This window comes from Gadus macrocephalus, chromosome 23 (genome assembly GCF_031168955.1).
Source record: "Gadus macrocephalus chromosome 23, ASM3116895v1".
Lineage (NCBI taxonomy): Eukaryota > Metazoa > Chordata > Actinopteri > Gadiformes > Gadidae > Gadus > Gadus macrocephalus.
Window position 1 is genome coordinate 1,702,710 of NC_082404.1, and position 14,699 is coordinate 1,717,408.

General features: G+C 47.4%; 1 protein-coding gene across 1 annotated transcript in view; it reads left to right on the forward strand.

The window, feature by feature from the left end:
- Positions 1 to 296: 296 nt before the first annotated feature.
- ctdspla (CTD (carboxy-terminal domain, RNA polymerase II, polypeptide A) small phosphatase-like a) overlaps positions 297 to 14,699 on the forward strand; it is a 50,100-nt gene continuing 35,697 nt past the window's right edge. Inside the window, exons 1-2 of the mRNA XM_060044664.1 lie at positions 297 to 871; positions 14,308 to 14,480. Of these exons, the coding sequence (XP_059900647.1) occupies positions 796 to 871; positions 14,308 to 14,480 (249 nt within the window). The 5' untranslated portion in view covers positions 297 to 795. The remainder of the gene's footprint in view (positions 872 to 14,307; positions 14,481 to 14,699) is intronic.

The window sequence follows — 14,699 nt, forward strand, 5'->3', positions numbered from 1 at the left end:
TAATACCTCGAGGCTACTGTTTGTTTGTTTTTATCCCCGCGTCACCCGGAAGTGACGATTCTGTCGACCAATCAACGGAGGGGGGGTGTAGCTAGAATTCCAGGGTACCCTTTCAGGCGTCTGGTCTCGTTTTGGGTACCGCAACGGAGGAGTCCCTAGAATGGGGTCGGAACGGGTACGGCAAAGTCCGGGTCACGCCCACTTTTGGCGGTGGAAACGCGATCCGACCCGCACCTTTGCGATCCGATCCGTTCCGCACCCTGCAGTGGAAATGCGCCATTAAGACCACCGCAACAACACAGACCACCGCAACAACGCAGACCACCACAACACAGTCCTCCACAACAACACAGACCACCACCACCACAACACAGACCACCACAACAACACGCTGCTATAGACCACCACAACTACACACTGCTATAGACCACCACAACAACACAGACCGGCACAACAACACAGACCACCACAACAACACGCTGCTATAATAGACCACAACAGCACGCTGCTATAAACAACCACATCAACGTTGATCGCCACAGTAACATGCTGATGCAGACCACCACAACACCACGGTAGAGTCGGAACGACGCTGTCTCCCCACACGCCTTCAGACTTGGCCGCTGTCACATCGAGGTGTGATGATATCCGACTCTTTTTGAATCCAGCTCCCGGGAACGCGTCGACTACCGAGTGAGACGTGACGGCGCAGACCAGCCTCCTCCACTACAGACTGTACTGTTGTGATGTGTGCAGGACATGTGTAGCCAGCCAGGAGCATAACCTCTCGTTTCCATGGACAGCACGTCCATTATAACACAGGCTGCAAATTCAAAAGAAGAGGAGAGTATTTCTTCGGGTCAAGATAAAGGTAAGTGGCAGAAAATACAAGAATAAATGCATAGCCGATTTACGGTTTCCCATACTTGATGCAGATCGGGTTGATCATGTTTACACTCGGATGTACATTAGAGCAGAACAACACGAAGCCCTGTGTTTCTGCTGTGGTGTAATTTAACTTTCAGTCCATTGGAAAGCATTGAGCTGCTTGATGTAATAACACCCAATACTAATGCTGGGCTTATTTCATTAAATGTGAGTAGTCAACGGTCGGGTATCATATCGGCACTGGAGCCCATCACGCGTCCATCATGGTTAATATTACTGTATTAATCACCTCATATTAATATTTGTATTATGTTGGTAGGCTGAGGATAGGATTAATGCGATTTGAAAGATGGGTAAAATAACAACTGAAAAATATTCGACTCTTATAAAGGGAATGCCTTTTATTCTCATCTTTGTGTTGGTGGTCCTGTTTTCCTACATCTCCAAGGGAGACCCAGTAGTAGGATTCCCTTCATTTGTGTTAATCTTGGTCCTTGTGCATGGTTTTGCTATTAGTGCCTGTGGTTAATCCTTGTATATTAACCGTCAATGAACACGTATAGAGAGATGGTTCGTAGCTGTGTGGATTGATCATACCACTGTTGCTCTGCACAACGTCGTGTAGGCTGAACAACAGTTCTCCTCTATCCTCCTGATTCCACATAGCTGGGCGTGTAATATTATGAGTGTAATATTATACACATGGATAAATATATTAATTCTGTGTACACCTACATACACACGCGGTGCTTAAATGTAGTCTGAAAATATGGTAACAGCTGCCCTCCAGATTACAGGGACTCACATCCTCCTCACCCGGGGGCTGACATCACTGATCAGCCTGTCGCCAGCCTCCTTTCTACTTACTGTTGTCACATGGATATCCGTTAGGCCAGGGGCTGTAGTCTAACCGCTTAGTACAGTACAGTACAGTACACACACACACACACACACACACACACACGCACATACTCACACACATACACACACATAGACTCACATATATTGAGACATGTACAGACGTACATTTACATGCATTTGATACACATACCACATACTGAAACACACACTCTAGTACAGACAGACACAGACACACACACAGACACACACACACACACACACACACACACACACACACACACACACACACATATCACAGACGCACATATCACAGACGCACATGGTACGCAGACACATGCAACACACTACATACACTTAATGCTAAATATACATATGTACCCATACCCACACAAACCGACACTCTAGTGCAGACAAACACAGACACACACACACACACACATAGAGATGCATACTCACTCATAAACACACACGCGCACACATACATACACGCACACAAGTAAACACACGCACACAAGTAAACACACGCACATGTACACACTACCCTACCCTCATATGTTACAGTTGAATCAATGTTGTGAAAGAGGCCTTGCTGACCCCTCACAGGGTCGCTCAGGGATGGAGGGAGACATTCTCAGCAGGGGAGGGGGGGATTTGTACCTAGGATGTGTACAGTTCCACCAATAGCCACCCATGGATGAGGTTATATAATCCAGATGAACGATGAGACCTCATCCACCTAGCCACCATCTTGGTTCTAAGCACTGGCTCCTGGCCATCTGCCACAGAGCCCACAGCAGCGTATCATGACTGGGCCTACTGCGGAAGCTCAGCGACCTGGAGGTGATACCACCACCAAGATGTTCCGGGGAAGATTGGTCTCACTTAAACACGATGGCAGTGGACGTAGGCTCCAAAGGCCACCTTACGAATAACCCCACCCTGAATGGTGGTTCATGGGTCAGATATGGTCTTTGGATTATAGAACATTCATTTTGAGCTTCTTTCTGTGATTTCCTTAGAATTTTTTTTTTGATAATAAAGAAAACAAAAAAAGTTTTTTTTTTTTTACATTTAAAATAAATTATGCTGCCACGTGCAAGTGGCACGCGTGCCTAGGGTTGCAGACCCCTGCTGTGTGGTCTCTCTTCACCTAGATACTGTACAGTCTATCTTTATACTGTACGGGTCTCTCTTGATACTATACTGTCTCTCTTCACAGAGATACTGCAGGTCTCTCCTCACTGAGAAACTGTATGGTCTCTCATCACGAGATACTGTACGTCTCTCTTCACCGAGAGTATCTGGTGCTGATGTTGGATACAGTACATCGTTTTGGATATACTGTATACTGTTGGATTCTGTATTACCAGTAGTGTAAGTATTGTTGGATACTGTATGTTCAGTTGGATACTGTACGTACAGTACTGCATCTCTCTCTCTTGATACTGTTTGTACAGTACTGCACCTGTCTCATACAGTACTGCACCTGTCTCTCTTGATACTGTACGTACAGTATCAAGAGAGGCGTACAGTACTGCACGGTTTCTCATCACCTTGAGCTTCCTGTTGCATATTATTACTTTATAATTCAATTTTCTCTTTCAAAAGTTCCTTTTATGCCGTGTTCTCCAATAATTGTTCAATATTAACCCATACACTTATAGAAAATAACGTCTACACAATCAGGGGACATTATCACAAGGAAGCAATCCTGGTAGTGTCGAGAAAAAGAGCAATAGTAGGGCATATTGAGGCTATTCTGATTACTCAATTGGATGATTTCTACAAGTGAGTCATGCGTAAGAGATATTGTTTTTAGCAGCTTTTCTAGGTAAGGTGAGGTTGGCAACACAGACATACAAATCATACTTAAAACGATGTAGCATCAGGGTTCTGTCACATACTGTATGGTCTGGATATCAAGTGATATCTTCTACTGGTTCTGCTCTTGGATGTAGTTGCCAAGACACTTAAGAACACAAAGTTGTGGAAAGACGGTCTCTATTTTTATCCAGCAGCAGCTGGATGAACAGTGAAAGTTCAGTTGGCTTCACGGCGGCTCTGGTGTAACAAGTCAGCCACCGGGCATTACAGAAGCTTCAGTTATACAGGTATCTCTGATGAGCCCTTAAGATAATGAGATTAGGACAGATTTGAGTTGAGGCTTTTCATTCACTGCTGGCAGCAGAGTGATGCGGTCAATGAGAGCCTGTAACAGCCTCTTACAGAGCCTCCTCATCCACACTAACTGCTGTTGAGGTGAACTTGGGCAGAATTAAAGCCACCCTCCAGTGGCTTTAATAAGTGCAGTCCCCCTGGTCGTTATTATTCAATCCTCTGTGACTGAAGGCGAACTGAAGGTCATGGACAGAGGGTCGTGTTCGTGCGGAGACAGGACAGTCTAGTGGTTGGGGGTTTGACTACAAGCCAAATGGTTCTGGCTTCAAACCCTGTGTCCAAGGGTTCTGCTAAATGACTCAATAGTTGGCACTGGTCCACGTTTCTTAGAACACCAGACCTAACTTTTCTTCCTGCAGATGTTTTCAACAATACATATTCAAATATTAACAGTTTTACACAATGCTCCTCGGTATCAAAAAACAATGTAAATGGAGTATATATTTAGCGTCTGGTACATGTCCCCTGATGGGAGGCAGGTTATATTAACTGTCCTTGCTAACAATGTTGACAGGGTAGTAGAGGGTCAGGCAGAAGTATTTTCCACCGTTGGTTTAGCCTCCCCCACATCATTACTCTTCATTAGGAAATGCAGTGTCAGCCTGTTATATTCTTAGAGCAATTGTTGTAGCAGTGAGTAATTATTGTTGGTGTCCGCGCTGGCTTCCAACAGCCACACCATAAGGAAACGGCACTATATTGGTCATTGCAACAAGTACTGTAACTCAGTGTCTGTAAGTAAGCTCAGAGAGATATGGGCAGGATAATGTGGCTATATCGACACTGGGCCGATCCCCAAGTAGTCTCTGTAGGAATCCCTGCAGAAAAACCCTAGCCCATCTTAAAGAGCTGGGGCTGACTTCACTAAGAGCCTCTTTATTGACCTTTACCCAATTCAAGCACCTGATTTCAGAACCAATGTATTGTTGGAACTGCTTGCTTTTAACCAACTGCCAGTCCTGTTTGTAAAAATGCCGGTGAGTAAATGGTGATTAATGGGGGTTCAGTGGTATAGGTTTGTTGGTGAACTGCTAGACACCTGCTGAGCACGAATCTCAGCACATAAGAATCAGCCAAGCAGCAGCCATGGCGACAGGGAGACCACTGGGCTCACAACTGGTTAAGAGCCAGGAAGATGTGTGTGTACTGACCAAATATAACACAAATAAGACGATACTTGAACCCGGCAAAATAATAAAGCGATAGCAAATGGTTTAATAATGATGCTTCAGTCTAACTCAACTAGAAGAGCAAGGCATGACTGCACCAGTTATTGTCTTGAGTCCCTGTCTAGCTCCACTAGTAGAGCAAGGCATTAACCCCACCAGGTGGGGGTATGAGTCCCGCTGGCCACCCTGACTTAGTGTGCGAGAACTCTTGGTCTCAGACCTGCAGGATACTGAGGTTAAAGGTGTCCACCGAACGGCACTAATATCAATGGAACAGATCATGAATTATAACATGGAATACTTGTATATATATATATTTTTTAATATATTTATGTATATATATATATATATATATATATATATATATATATACATAAAATATATCATATTTGACACGGGAGCAGCAGAAGGGCGTAAGTTGTTTAGTTGTCTAGTCTTCTATTCGTAGATATGTTAACCACAGTGGGCAATAGGAAACATATAATCATGTGAGCCTTCTGCGGTTCAAGCTGAAAAACAACAAATCAGTGAGGGGTTTTGATCGCTATTGCAAGGTACCAAATACTTGATGTACCAGAACCATGCTCTGAAATATTACTAAAGATTATTTGGGATTGGCTGAGCAGAAGTTCCACTTCCTAACCTCTATCGCCCCAACATTACAAACCTGTTCCTCGGCGGGGCTTTCAACGAGAGGCAGAGAAACAAGTGAATGGAAGAGAAGAGAAGGGAGCTGTCTGTGTCTTCTGAACAGCACGTCTTTCTGACAGATTTAAAGGCGGTTTTCCACCCATCAGAAAAGCAGAATCTCTCCAACTCCGCGGATCAGATTGGATGTTTCACATCTTCACTGTTGAGGCCCCTGGGGCACACTGGCTTATCAGGCCAGCTGACTGTTGGAACAGCGGAAGGCTCAGAGCTTCTGGAGCTACACGGTTGTTCTCACTAGAGCTAATTGTTCTTTGGGAGCTATACGCCTGTTCTCACTAGAGCTAACTGTTCTTCTAGAGCTTTGCGCTTGTTCCCACTAGAGCTTACTGTTCTGCTGCAGCTTTACGCTTGTTCTCACTGGAGCTAACTGTTCTTTTGGAGCTATACGCTGGTTCTTTCTGGAGCTAACTGTTCTTCTGGAGCTATACGCTCGTTCTCACTCAAGCTAAATGTTCTTCTGGAGCTAAATGTTCTTCTGAAGCTATCAGTGGTTCTTACAGGAGCTAACTGTTCTTCTAGAGCTATCCGTTTTTCTGGAGCTATACACATGTTCTCACGCGAGCTAACTATTATTCTGGAGCTAACTGTTCGTCTGGAGCTATACGGTGGTTCTCAATTGAGCTAACTCTTCTTCTGAAGCTAAATGTTCTTCTGGAGCTATACGGTGGTTCTCAATGGAGCTAACTGTTCTTCTTGAGCTATACGCTTGTTTTAACGGGCCTCTATATTGCTTCTAGATAAAACTGGTCAAAGTGAACATTTGGTGGAGAAGATGTTTGACTTGCTGAGTATTTGACTGCTTCCAGCTCTAGCTGCTCAACATGTGAAATTAGTATGTTTTGTGGCTGTTACAAATAACATAGCGTTGTTGTAGTTACCGAGGCCTGAGTTCTGCTATTTTGGATTCTCGTTTGGCAGAGGTTAGTATTTCAGAGAACCATGGTGGAATTCAATTTCTCATTATGGAATTCCTCTTCTCTTCATCACTAACGCTACATACATGTCACATTATGTAGTGTTGCTGTAGCAGTGTGGTGGTCTACACACAAAGAGAAACATGAAAATATCTATATTTTTCAGGGTCAGTGATTGTAGTTCCAGAAATGGTCTCAGCTGTACAAATCAATACAACACTATTAATCATTGGTTCACAGAGCTCATATTAATAGTAAACTGAGAAAGAATGAATACATAGATATTAGTTTACCAACAAGATGACTATAGAAATTCAGGAGGGGAGTTGCACTGTTCTCTGTACCAACAAGGTGAGTGGGGATAATGTTGAGTGTCTGTTGGTGTGCTCCATGCCCCCCCCCCCCCCCCCGGGAATGCATCCCCGTCAGAGCATATCAATGTGTGTGTGTGTGGGGGAGGAGGGTCTGTACTGGGTGGGGGGAGGAAGGTCTGTAACGCGGTGGGGGGAGGAGGGTCTGTAACGCGGTGGGGGGAGGAGGGTGTGTAACGCGGTGGGGGGAGGAGGGTCTGTAACGCGGTGGGGGGAGGAGGGTCTGTAACGCGGTGGGGGGAGGAGGGTCTGTAACGCGGTGGGGGGAGGAGGGTGTGTAACGCGGTGGGGGGAGGAGGGTCTGTAACGCAGTGGGGGGAGGGGGGTCTGTAACGCGGTGGGGGGGGGAGGGTCTGTAACGCGGTGGGGGGGGGGGAGGGTCTGTAACGCGGTGGGGGGAGGAGGGTTTGTGCAGTGGGGGGAGGGGGGTCTGTAACGCGGTGGGGGGGAGGGTCTGTAACGCAGTGGGGGGAGGAGGGTGTGTAACGCAGTGGGGGGAGGAGGGTTTGTAACACGGTGGGGGGGGGAGGGTTTGTAAAGCAGTGGGGGGAGGGGGGTCTGTAACGCAGTGGGGGGGGGAGGGTCTGTAACGCGGTGGGGTGGAGGAGGGTGTGTAACGCGGTGGGGGGGGAGGGTCTGTAACACGGTGGGGGGAGGGGGGTCTGTAACGCGGTGGGGGGAGGAGGGTTTCTGAGCAGTCGCTGAGTGTCTGCTCATCAGGGGATCAGAATCCAAAAGAAAAAAGACTGAAATCTCCGCAGCACATGTGAGGCGGTGTTGCAGCGTGTTGCGTAACTCTATAGACCCTCCCCCCCCCCCCCCCCCCACCCTGCAGGCGGTTGGATCCCCTCTCGTGGGGAGGAGAGAGGACGCTCCAGGGGCTGCGCTCCTGCTCCAGCCGGAACCTCCTGTGTTCCATCCCCAATATCCACAGCCCAGCTGTATAGACATCCTGTGTGTGTGTGTGTGTGTGTGTGTATGTGTGTGTGTGTGTGTGTGTGTGTGTGTGTGTGTGTGTGTGTGTGTGTGTGTGTGTGTGTGTGTGTGTGTGTGTGTGTGCGTGGGTGTGTGCGTGTGGGCGTGCATCTGTGTTTGTGTGTGTGTGTGATCATCATAGCGTCAGCTGTGTGTGTTATATAATCTGCAGACGGTGACAGCTGGGATCCACTTGATGTGCGTTCACCCTGACGTCCGTCCCTCTCCCACTAGAAGAACGCTTCACACGTCCTTTGGTGTTTCCCCAGCCGCTTGTATTATGTAAAGAAGGATCCTATCACCTCAACGAAAATAAAGAATGCAAGTAAAGAATATAAAACAGAATAGAAATGAGAATAGAAAAGTAAAGAGTAGAGAAAAATGTACAGTACGAATACAAATATCAACATAAACACACAGTAAAGCAATCATCTATAGTGTGCCATATTTCCCCACATGCAGAACCTCCCAATTTAGTTAACATAAATTGATCGCTACAAACTCATTGGCTGGACCGGGCCACTGGCTTCCTGATTTAAGGATCAAGTTAAGCTTTCCCCCGACAAGCTTTTAAAGCTGTGTGTGTGTTTGCGTTTTCCATCTTAATTATTTAAGAAGCCCTCCTCTCACGTTCTCTACTAACTGTATGCCCCAGTGGACATGCCTCACTGCTCACTGTGGCCATCACAGCTAAACGCCCAAACGCTGCTCCCATTGGTAGCTTCACACCTAGCCTGACCTGAACCACGCAAGTACTCAGGCACGGTAGCTAGCTCTACATGACTCTTATACATGTGTTCTGTTGCTACTGGCCTGTAGTCTCTCATATCTATGAGGCACTCTGCAGCCTGTCTTTAACGCAAGCACATTACCGTAGTCTGGTGTGTATCTGGATCTAGTCTCGGATGGATTTTTTTTACAGAATTATGCTAATGTTGAGGCCAGCAAGGAGTGCCTGGTCTTGGAGTTGTTTACACGTTTAAAGCTTAAGTCGAGGCAGGCCACTTTAGCCTCAGCCATCCGGGTGAGTTTCTCCCCCCCCCTGCGACCATATGGCAATTATCCCTTCCTGTCAGGAATGTGGAGAATTTCCTGCCTTCCCTCCTTGCCTCTTATCTGGCGTCGTTAGCCAGTGGTGCCTCATGCCCTAGTCAATCCCCATAGCCTGGTCACTCCTCATACCCTGGTCACTCCTCATGCCCTGCTCACTTCTCATGCCCTGGTCACTCCTCATACCCTGGTCACTCACCCTGGTCACTCCTCATGCCCTGGTCACTCCTCATACCCTGGTCACTCCTCATACCCTGGTCACACCTCATACCCTGGTCACTCCTCATGCACTAGTCACTCCTCATAGCCTGGTCACTCCTCATACCCTGGTCACTCCTCATATCCTGGTCACTCCTCATGCACTAGTCACTCCTCATAGCCTGGTCACTCCTCATGCACTAGTCACTCCTCATAGCCTGGTCACTCCTCATGCCCTGGTCACTCCTCATGCACTAGTCACTCCTCATAGCCTGGTCACTCCTCATAGCCTGGTCACTCCTAATGCCCTGGTCACTCCTCATAGCCTGGTCACTCCTCGTGCCCTGGTCACTTCTCATAGCCTGGTCACTCCTCATGCCCTGGTCACTCCTCATGCCCTGGTCACTTCTCATAGCCTGGTCACTCCTCATAGCCTGGTCACTCCTAATGCCCCTGGGGGCGTGACCAGGTCACGCTCCCTGGGCACGCCCCCGGGTCACACCCCTGGTCACCCCCCTGGTCACGCCCCCGGGTCACGGCCCTGGTCATGGCCCCTGGTCACGGCCCCTGGTCACGGCCCTGGTCACGGCCCCTGGTCACGCTCCCTGGCCACGCCCCCTGGTCACGCAATTATCCAACACTAAGCATATTTACCTAGCCTACTGTCTCACTGCGTTGAATTAAAACGAAGGAAGGGAACTGAAGGGGTGAAGTAGCATGCGTCTGCTCAATGGATTAGGGTGAAAGTGATAAAACACTGCTTTGGGCCCCTGCTGTCTCTCTTCCTCTCTCTCTGGAAATATGTTTAGATTGAGACTCTTTGTTATTGTATCATGCAGCCACAAAACATCAGGGTGATGATGTGATCAATCGTACATTCTAACTGCCCTCAGAGAACCAGACCAATGCTTCAATGTTTTATCTTGTACACACACACACACACACACACACACACACACACACACACTGTTACGGCCTCCAAACAACTGAATAACATACCCAGTGGCTCGAATTGGAGACCCCAACATAAAGGAAGGACACCATGAAATAAGATGTTTTAACAGGTTTTATTTACCAAATGAAACCATAGCTGAAATGCAGTATGAATACTTTACCAAATAAAGAAGTCTGCAAACCAAAAGGGACCTGGGGATGCCGGACAAACTCAGCAAAATGGAGGGGGGACCAGGCCACCCCCTATAGGGACGTCTGAGTGAGTGAGTCATGGCCACACGCAACACACACACACACACACACACACAAACAAACACTGTTTTCATACAGAGTCTGTTGATGTAAGTGTGTAACTGTAAGGGTGATATCGCTGATGCAAGGTGTCGGGAAGAAAGTTGCTTTTGTTTGTTTTGTTGTGCCTTGTGTGAGGAATGATTTCAAGAGTATATTAGAAATCTCTGAGTCTCACCTCAGCAACATGTCAAGCAACGGGGCTCAGTTGCTCAATAGCTCCACATGGCTAGGACTCCATTAGTCTTCGTGTACGTTTGTGTGTGTGTGTGTGTGTGTGTGTGTGTGTGTGTGTCTGTCTGACAGTCTTGTACGCACATCGGTCAACAGCCCTTCCTGTGTTCTCTGTGGATTGTAGACGTATCGAACACATGGTAATGTTTAGTGTGTGTGTGGGTGTGTGTGTAAGGGTGTGTGTGGACTTGGTGAGCTCAGTGTGTGTGTGTGTCTGTTCATGTGTGTGTGTGTGTGTGCATGCGTGCATGTGTGCATTTGGATGTGGGTGTGTGTGTTTGTGTGTGTGTGTGTGTGTGTGTGTGTGCACGCATTTGTGTTTGTGTTGGTCCGTCTGGCTGAGCTCCACTAGGTTATTTGTGTGGTGGAGGAGAGCTGTGTTTGTGCAGGGTGGTGCTTCTGGAATGGGAGACGTACGGAGCAGACACAAGTATAGGCTGTCTCGCCTCATTACCTCTCCTCCGAGTCCCCACCCTTCCTGCACCCACTTCCTCCTCTGCTTCCCACCCCCTCCTTTGGGTTGGACACACCTGTTTTCAGTTTTTCAGTCTGTCATTTGAGGCAACAGATTGGGGGGGGAAATGTAGGCATGCTTTCAGAATGCAGGGCTTGTGTTGAGGGGAGCTATGAAGTCTCCTTCTGAGACCAGGAGTCCATCCCAGGGAATGCTGCGCCCACAGAAGTATTACTGTAGGAGCACCATTTAAGTTTTTTATGTTTTCATTGACTCACTAATTTCTCCTTCTCTCCCACCTGTGATGAGTGAACACCTGCGACAGGTGCTGATGGTGCACCCATTAAATAGGTGATGGAAGTGCATGACGGGGAGAAGGCGGGGCAAGCAGATACAGTTATTGACCCTTCTGTTTGTGAAACACATTGATATAGATACTTGCTTTGCATCCTTGGGCAGTCAAACTCTCACTATTTTCTGGACACAAACTGCGCGTCAAACAATGCCATCACCTGCTTTTTCCGTGTGCCAAAAGGATAAAAAACTGGGAACTTGGGGTTATAGGAAAAATCCGACCAAAGTTTTTCGCCATTCAATTACTTTATATTTCATATCTTCAAATGTGCCTTACATTCTAGGCCTGACTTTTTCTTATCGTTTCATTGGGTTCATCATGCCAGATTGAAGGTTGGATACTAATAGATAAGTCAATGAAGGACTCCCTTTGTGAGCTGGTCCCTAGTGTGGCTCACTGACCTCTCTTGATTCTGACCATGTGTGGCCTCCTCCTTTCATCAGATGACTCCCTCCTGACCCTCCTCATCCTCCTGAGTTGCCTTTGTGTGTGTGTGTGTGTGTGTGTGTGTGTGTGTGTGTGTGTGTGTGTGTGTGTGTGTGTGTGTGTGTGTGTGTGTGTGTGTGTGTGTGTGTGTGTGTGTGTGTGTATGGTGTACACGGACAGTGTCCATGTGGTGAACGCAGACAGTGTGTGTGTGTGTGTGTGTGTGAGAGTGTGTGGTGAATAAAGACAGTGTGTGTGTGTGTGTGCGTGTGTGTGGTGAACACGGACAGTGTGTGTGTGGTGGGCACAGACAGTGTGTGTTTGTGTGGTGAAAACAGACAATGTGTGTGTGCGTGTGTGTGTGGTGAACACAGACAGTGTGTGTGTGTGTGTGTGTGTGTGGTGAATACAGACTGTGGTGAGCAAAGACATTGTGTGTGTTTGTGTGGTGAACACTGTTTCTGTGTGTGTGTGTGTGGTGAACACAGACAGTGTGTGTGTTTGTATGTGTGTGTGTGGTGAACACAGTGTATGTGTGTGTGTGGTGAACACAGTGTGTTTTGTGTGTGTGTGGCCCCTCTCGTTGACATTGTTCCCAGTTCGTATCGGAACATCTGTTTGGGGAACAAGGGCAAAAACCGTCCTGCTGTGTTCACTACAACGAGGGGGGCCCCTCCGCCGGCTGGACAGGTGTCAACCTGCGCATGGGGCCCCAACACGCACGGGGGCCCCGACACGCACGGGGGCCCCGACACACACAGGGGCCCCGACACACACGGGGGCCCCGACACGAACTCCATCGGAGTCGGATGGAGGGCCCTCAGTGGGAGTGTTGATTGTAGGCAGGGGAGAAGGAGTAGCAGGAAAGGGGCCTGGGCAGCCTGGGTGATGATGATGTCACACACACACACACACACACACACACACACACACACACACACACACACACACACACACACACACACACACACACACACACACACAGTCTGTGTTCACCACACACACGTATGTAATATTGTGTGAGCAGAAAGTCAGACTCTTTAATTATTAGTAACAGAGTATGATTGTAGTGTTGGATTTTCTTGTGAGGTCCTCATCATGGGACTAGATGAAGAGAACAAACAGATGATAAACCTACTGGATCTTGCTGCTCTTACATGCAGATATGGGTCTTAAATAGTGGGGTACGTATCGCGATGGAGAGAGTGGAAAGAGAGTTGTATGAAGAGCATATATAATAAAGACAAAAATGAAATGCATTTTTTGTATGCATAAAGCATCATTGTGGGTGAAGCCCTATCCGATGCTCCCTCAACTGCTATTGCCATCTAAACTTTCCTAATATATGTTATAATTATAAAATACTATAATTATACATTTGGCAATCACTGAAGATTATTTCCAATCTGCTTCTTTCTCGTTTAGTGTAAAGTAGGTCAGAGCTCGCACACTGAAGTAGTGATGATGTAACTATTTGTGTGTGTGTGTGTGTGTGTGTGTGTGTGTGTGTGTGTGTGTGTGTGTGTGTGTGTGTGTGTGTGTGTGTGTGTGTGTGTGTGTGTGTGTGTGTGTGTGTGTGTGTGTGTGTGTGTATGTGTGTGTGTTCTCAATGACATAATACAAATAATGTGTGTGGGTGTTTTTTATTTTAATTAAATCATCCCGTTGTAAACGATCCAGACTTGATGCTTCCTCTCATCGTCTGGTAGAAGCTCAGGGAACGCCAGAGTCCTCACGTCGGCTCGATAGTTAGCCTTTACTGATCAAGGCCGTTGTTGTTGTTGTTGTTGTGGTCGTCGTGGAGACTGAACCTCAGAGGCAAATCACAGGTCAGTTCTAATGGCTCTAAACCCTGGATGGAAATAAAGATGCAGGATTATTAATCTTTCTTTACAAGACACAGATTATCTGTCTCTTGCTCACTCTCTGCTTCTCTTGTCCCCCAGTCTGTGTTTTTTTCTACTTTTCCATTGATTTGAAAATGTCCTCTCCCCTTCGTGGTAGTTAAGAGCGAAATGGTGAAGTTAATAAACAAGTCTGCTGTCCCTAAAGCCACATGGCAGCTACTGTTCCTGTGGTGTCAGAGGCTCAATGTCCCTTTATCACCAGTTGATTTCTAATTCATTTCAGAACCATGACAATTGCTGTGGGGTACATTTAAATAGATTAAGGTGATAAAAACATGAGTAACTTTTTTACACCGCTTAAATCATGTTTCAGCGTTTATGAGGATCGATGATAACTTTCTGATCCTTATTGTCCGATGGTCTCCCTCCAGGTTCCCCGTCCGGCAGCAGCCTGAAGAAACACCACCGCCGCAGCATCTTCAGCCCCTTCTTTTGCTGCTTCCGTAACTATGACTACCGCCTGGAGTCCCCGCCCCCGTCGCCGCCCAGCAACAAGCCCCTCCCACTGCCACCGCCCCCAGAGGAGAACGGCAGCCCCCCAAAGGTGAGGCAGAGCAACATGATGCGTTCAGGTTGGGGGGGATCAGATCTGGGTCACCGGGCATTGCAACTCCGCTCGCTTCTTGTTCTGACCAACACAAACTAGGCTGTAGCTGATTGTGAAATAGTCTGTAGGGTTTAAAGCAGGGGTGTCAAACGTACGGCCCGCGAACGGGTTTAATCCGGCCCGCGAGATGATTTTGTGAAGTACAGTATTGTAAAA